Source organism: Gekko japonicus, unplaced genomic scaffold (genome assembly GCF_001447785.1).
Source record: "Gekko japonicus isolate JY-2015 unplaced genomic scaffold, Gekko_japonicus_V1.1 scaffold326, whole genome shotgun sequence".
NCBI lineage: Eukaryota > Metazoa > Chordata > Lepidosauria > Squamata > Gekkonidae > Gekko > Gekko japonicus.
In genome coordinates, this window is record NW_015165245.1 from 290,046 (window position 1) to 296,926 (window position 6,881).

The window sequence follows — 6,881 nt, forward strand, 5'->3', positions numbered from 1 at the left end:
TTACCACTCTGACTGGTCTGTTACAGTTTGGTGTGAATGCTTCGCGAACAACTGCAACCTTCCCCCAATCACCAAAAGAAACCGTGTGCCTAATAGTCATACTGAAGTCCCCTTCTTGTGGTTCTTATTCGAGGGCTGGTCTCCCTTATTGTGGGTAAAGGGTTTGCTATTATGTGGTCTGGACTGCCACTTTGCCTTGAAAGGTCTCGTGTAGGAGGATTTCTGTCTTCTTTTCTGGTCCTGAAAGGACTGAATCTCTTTCTAGACTTACTATCCTTCTTTTTGGATGGCAGTACTCTTTTCTTATCTTTGTCTTCCACCAAATATCTGTCTAGCCCCTCCCCAAAAAGGTTAATCCCTTTAAAAGGGACTGACGCCACCTTTGCCTGTGCAGAAGAATCTACATCCCAGTGACGGAGTCAATTATTTCTATGTGCCGTCACACTACACGCTATATCCCTGATGGAAAGTTGGACAGTGTCCAGGGTAGCATCTGCTGCAGCCAGCACAATTTTCTTTACTTCATCTTTGAATTCTTTTGGGACACTACTGTCTGTTGAAGCTAAATTTTCCGCCCAGTCATAAGCCGCTCTGGCGAACAATGACCCTGCCATAGATGCCCTAAGAAAACCCGAAGAGGCCTCGAATTTTTTTCTAAGTGCCTGTTCAATCCGCTTGTCAGAGTGGTCCTTCGGCATCCCATCTGCATCCATGGGTAGCACCAAGTTGGAGCACAGACTGGTAATTGGATCATTCACTGTGGGTAGCTTCAGACGTTTGGAAGCTTCTGGCATAAAGGAATAAAACTTAGAAAAACGATGGTGATTAGCCTTGGGATTGGCAGGTTGTTCCCATTCAGCCTTCATTATATTATAAAAGGACGCAGGGAGGGTCAGCCCTGGCTGAGTAACAGAAAGTTTTGGCATCAATTTGCCTAGTCCTGACTGGAACTCTGAGTCTTGTTCAGTAACGTCCTTAGGTTTGGACGTGAGGTCTAAGGTCCTGAGTACCTTGGGTAGGAGTTTAGAATATAACTCTTGAGGGGAAAGTGTGGATTGGACCAAAGGCATTACTTCCTCTGTTTCCTCAGACAGTCATCCTTCTTCCTTTTCTGAAGTAGGGACTGAGGATTCTGAATACCTTTCCAAGTGTTCCATGAGAGGACTGTGAGATTTTTTAGTGGAATTAGCTCTCCTGTGTTTGGATTGGGGGGGACGACTAGAACTGCTGGAGGACACGTCTTCCCTGCTGGGTTTGGACCTCTTGATTGTTCTACCCCTTCCCCATAAAGGTCCAGCAGGACCAGATCCCTTAAAGCTATTATGCAGCATTTCCTTAAATTCCTTTCTCATCTCTGCCCTGAACCAGCTCATCAGTTCAGCTTTCTCAGCTTCTCTAGAATCTACTTCATGAGACTCCATTGCTTCCTGCGAGGCTAAGGAGACAGACAATCTTGGGAAACCATTCACTAAGGAGGCTGTCCTGTGAGATTTCACTTTTGGCTTGGTCAGCCATCTCACAATTCCTGTAAAGGAAAGTGAAACAAACTCCATAAGGGAACTAAAATGGCCACCGCCATAATTGTTTCTCTGCCTAAACTCCTAAGGAACCAGGCACTAGCTAACCCTGTCCATAGGAGAAGAGTAAGTGCATCCCTGCATATCCTGGCCAGTCCTGGAAACTCCCTTGTAAGCAGATCAGTGGCTCCTTAAACTAGCAATGCAGGGTTGAACAAGGCATGGGATGAAGGGTTTACCCCCCGCCTCCTCCTGGGCACCTGGAAACCGTGGCTACTCACCCAATCCACCTCCCCTCCTCACCCCAGGTCTGTCCCTGCTGGAGAAGACCATAAGGGGGCCGGGGAGACTCACCGCAGCATTGTTTCAAGCCATCTCTGCAGCTGATCGCCGTTTCCTGGAAGCCACTCCCATTGCCGGGAAAAAGGCTGACTCGACCACACCCCCAACAAGGTTCCAAGGGGCAGGCCCTCCACCCCAGGAGTGGATAAGACTGAGGGGAGTCTAGTGAGGGTGGCTGAAAAACCACCACAGTGCCCGGGGACGTCCCAGCGCTGAACATGCCCTCCTTCTCCTCGCCGCCGAAATGAAAGCACCCTCTCAGGTGCCTGCGGCGCGCTTTTCTTCCTTCCTTCTATCTTCTTCCTTCCTTCTTCACTGTGTTAAAGAGCGCTGCTGAAGCACATCCTGCTCTGAAGCAGGGCCAGAAAGAACTGGGAGAGCCTCCAGGGGATAAGCCCCTCCCCACCTGGATCAAAGTTTGGAGCCGACCCTGCAATTGGAGGAGGAGCTTATCCCATCTGTATGGACTGTCCTACTAGCTGAACCACTGGAGAAATGGCTGGCAGCCACTTTTCATGGGGAGCATAAAGCTGTAGTTTAAATAGCTCCAAGCCATTCAAACCAAACAGCTGAGTGATGGAGAGCAGAAAGCAGGGGTGTAAATGGCTTGGATTTGTTTAAACCCCTGCTTTCTGCTCTTCACAAACTGCCATGAACTGCATCAAAATTTGTGGAAGTTCGTGGTGACTCTTCAGTTCATGAACATCACTTCACAAACCACGAACCAGACAAAATTTGAAATGAACTTTTGTTCATGAGCCGGTTCATGCCCATCCCTACTGATAAATATGCTCTCTCTGCTTTCTTTTTTATATTCATTCTCTCTTCAAAAAATTATAGAGGGGTGATTCCAATGGGTAGATGAAACCACCACTACGAATTTCCACAAATTTACCTCTGCAGTCCATTGTTCCCTGATTTAAATGACCTTTTTGATAGTCAGAAACAAAGACCAACTGGATTTGATCTTACTTAAAAAAATCCCTACACCATGGACTTCTTTGAAAAACTAAGCTACAAAGATAAGTCCAGCTTGTTAGAAAAGTCATTAAGCTCCTATAAATTTGGTCTCTCTCAATAATCCTATATGGAATAGTTTGCATATTTGTCCATGCACATTCAAATGTGCATTCTTATAAAGTAACACGTGATCTGCAAGCCTATGTGATGAATCAATTGCTGAACTGTATCCCCTCAGCCTGCATCAGATGTTTGAAATCCCACAAATATAGAAGACACCCTCAAAACGAGCATGTCAGAGTAAAGGCTACACTAGGATCCTTCTTCTATCAGGACAGTCTTGTAACGTAAGGAAGGAAAATCTTGGATGGTCCACAAACACTGCATTTCCTGACCCCATTTTAAGAATCTAACAGTGAAATGGAAAAGTCACTTAAGTGTACCTAGTACTAAAAGAATGACATTTTAAAGTTACAGCAATTAACTTTTACATTTTGGGATCCTGCAATAATCTTCTGTGGTTAAAAACCCACATCACAGGGACCTATATCATACCTGTTGTTGTATCCACTGTGAACAGGGAAGAGAAGTCACCTGGTACCAGTTCATAAGTTACAACTCCATATATCCCAGAATCCTTGTCTGTAGCAACAACATTAATGACTTCAGTTCCTGGCTGCATACGACTGCTGATGCTTGTCATGTAAATTTCTGGGTTGAACACAGGGTGATTATCATTAATGTCTTCTATCTCAATGCGAAGAAAAGCTTGGGCACTTAGCCCACCCTTTTGAATAAACCAAAACAAACTGTAAGCCATAAGGCAATTGCAATGAAACATTAAATACATGAATATACATTTTACATATTTGCTAGACACTCAGATAATCTGAGTTGGCCTAAGAGGAAACTTGGCACTTAAAGGCCCTCTGGACAACAATTTGATATAACCTGTGTTCTTTATTTAAAAATCTCTTATAGAGAATGCCATTGTTAGGACATGTACATACTTCTTACCCACATACATGGCAGAGATTCTGGAAAAACAATACCCCAAACCCCTCTCAGACTGTCGTGCTACAAGAAGGTTCAGCATTTGCCAAGCAGAAAGGACTGAAAGATGTTCTGACAGGCTTGAGTCCTTTATATGGGAAAGGTGGGGTAGAAAATTTTAAAATACACTAACTTTTGTTTTAGAAAAAGTATGGAAAATCCTGATTGTCTGGAAGGGTAGGCAATAATAAATATTAAATTAATTTTAGTTGTACCAAGGTCTTTGACACAAAAAGGTAACAACTACTTCATGTAGAACACAGCTACTTACAAATGGGAACTCAAGCACTTTTCATATCCTCTCCTGTGGTTCAATCCCAGGTATAATCACAGTGTCAGTAATTAAAAGTATACTCACAAACGTCACTGTTTCATTACAGCTTGTTTTTCTGAAGAATGAAAATTGTCCTTAAAACACTCCACTAGTTTGTAAAGCTTTGCAAAGAAAGCAAAGGTGTATAAGGGTATATAAAGGTTACAAGCTGCACCAGATGGATACCCCACTCTGAGCCTGTCTCGGTGGGGAGGGCAGGGTATAAATAGAATAAATAAATAAATAAATAAAGCCAACCAAGTGATCATCATGCGCAACAGTAACCAGGGGCTGGGGAGGGTGTATAAGTGGTAAAGATCTGGCACACTTGCAGTACATACTTTGGTAAGAAATATTAGGATGTGTACATTCAATTTAAGTAAAGGTCATGTTAAGTTATAATAATGGAATTCCAATGTCTGCTAAAGTAACATGTTGTCAAAGGGTTTCACGGGCGGAGTTCAATAGTTGTTGTAGATTGTGTGACATTGACACAGAGAATACTCCATCTTTCTGTGTTACACCTCTGAGAATGCCAGTCACATCTGCTGAAGAGACGTCAGGTACAATGCCAAGACCACGGCCATACAGCCCGGAAAATCTACAACTAATCTGCTAAAGAAAGTCTATTGAATTGAGGCAAACATACAGAGTTGACTAGACAGATATGCCAGAATGAATCTCTATCTATGAAAATGGGGAACTCTTAAGGAATGTGTGCAGGAGTCTACTATGGCAGAGGACAATGAACAGTAACCTCCACTACTGAAATTAAACCGCTTCTAACATTTGGCAGGTCAAGAACGAAGAAGTCCTTCCCTGTCTCTCCAGTAGAATGCTCCAAGCAAAATCTGTTCTCTAAAGTAGCCATCACCAAGGAAACTACACAGGATCTTTTGTTTATTGTTTTCATTTTGAGAGAATGGCTTGTCCTGGTGTTAAGACATTGTCAACATTATCTCTCAATGAGCCTTTTATTTTTCCTGCATTTGCTCATACAACCACATTTGTCTATTCTGGCTGGCACTGAGCTTGTCATGACATACTCACAAAGCATCATCATTAAATGTCTAGAGAAAATAAAGTGAATTGTGTAAAATAAACTCGATTCTGTGCATGCTATAGCTAAAGTCAGTGGTGGATTTTGCAACAAAGCTTGTTTTGTATTGAAAGGGGTTTTGAGAGAGAAACAATAGCATAACTTTCCCCCAAATGAAGGAAAATGATGTTAAAAAGGATGGCTAATGCCAGAAATTGTAAGGATGTTGCTTTGGATCACAAAGTCTGGCTAATACATGGATTTGTGTCCTATAACCTTATGGGCATTGCCAAGCACATTATCTTTTCCATCCATCTTAGCTACGAGAACCACTTCATAACATTTGCATGAATATACACAGAAGAACCTGTCTTTCTGCAAGAAGTATTCCCCAGCTCTATTGCAGCAGATTACCTTATTAACTATAACAGACATGAATCCAGAATATATTACACATTAGTCTTGCTTGATTTAAAGCTCACATTAATATGAGAGGCCTTTCCTCCCCACTATGATGTCAGGGAATGGAAGGATGAGCTTTCAAGCAGGCAAAAGATACCAATGATTGCTCCAAAACACAGCAAATGATGTGACAGATCTCTGCTCTTTTCTCCTGGGATGGGGACAGGGATGGGAGATTCTCATGTCTTGTCGAGAAGATCCTCCACTGGCAAGGGGAATATCAACAATCACCCCTGGCACCCAGATTGGTGTGGAGGCCAGTCTACCATACAAGGTTGTTGGTAAATATAACTGAGAACTCATTTTGGACATTCTAAATTGCTAAATGCCTGTTGTTGTTATTACACCAACTTATATCATGTGAGTACTGGCAAGGGGAATATCAACAATCACCCCTGGCACCCAGATTGGTGTGGAGGCCAGTCTTCCATACAAGGTTGTTGGTAAATATAACTGAGAACTCATTTTGGACATTCTAAATTGCTAAATGCCTGTTGTTGTTATTACACCAACTTACATCATGCGAGTCCCAACCCCCACCAAGCCTTGAAAGGCAGAAAGTTGAAGACACTGATAGGGGGCAGAGCCACCCTACTTAGGCCTGGCTTCTGCCCCCTACCTCTCCAGTCCTTTGGCGTACTCGGAGCAAGTGGCAGCTCCGAGCACGATGTAGGAAGGCGGGCCAGGGCCTTTGTGGGCTTCAGGCCCGGCGGGATGCCAGAGGTCCGGGACGGGTGGCTGCTTGTGCCCGGCATGCGGTTGCAGTGCTCTTGCGGTGACCGGGGGTGTTGGGCTGCTGCAGCAGCCAGGAACATTGGGGCCTTGGCGCTCTCAGGCCACGTTGGCCGGGAGCGCGGGCTGTGTCGGCGGCGGCCCGGATCAGGGGCGTTGGGCCGCTGCAGTGGCTGGGTACATCAGGGCCGTGGCGCTCTCAGGCCATGTCGGCCGAGAGCACGGGCTGTGTCGGCAGTGGCCCGGTGTAACAGGCCGGATTAACCCCCCGGCCAGAGTAACCCCGGGGTTATTCTGGCCTGGCCTAGAATAACCCCGGAGGGGTTATTGAGGGGTTATTCTGGCCTAGCCTAGAGTAACCACGGGTTAATCTGGCCAGCTGTAACAGGCCAGATTCACCTCACCCTGGCCAGAGTAACCCCTGCCGGGCCGGGCCAGAGTAACCCCGGGGGTTAGTCCAGAT

General features: G+C 44.9%; 1 protein-coding gene across 1 annotated transcript in view; it reads right to left on the reverse strand.

Moving 5' to 3' along the window:
* Positions 1-3,363: 3,363 nt before the first annotated feature.
* LOC107109438 (protocadherin-16-like) overlaps positions 3,364-6,881 on the reverse strand; it is a 100,500-nt gene continuing 96,982 nt past the window's right edge. The window contains exon 4 of the mRNA XM_015410059.1: positions 3,364-3,606. Coding sequence (XP_015265545.1) covers positions 3,364-3,606 — 243 coding nt within the window. The remainder of the gene's footprint in view (positions 3,607-6,881) is intronic.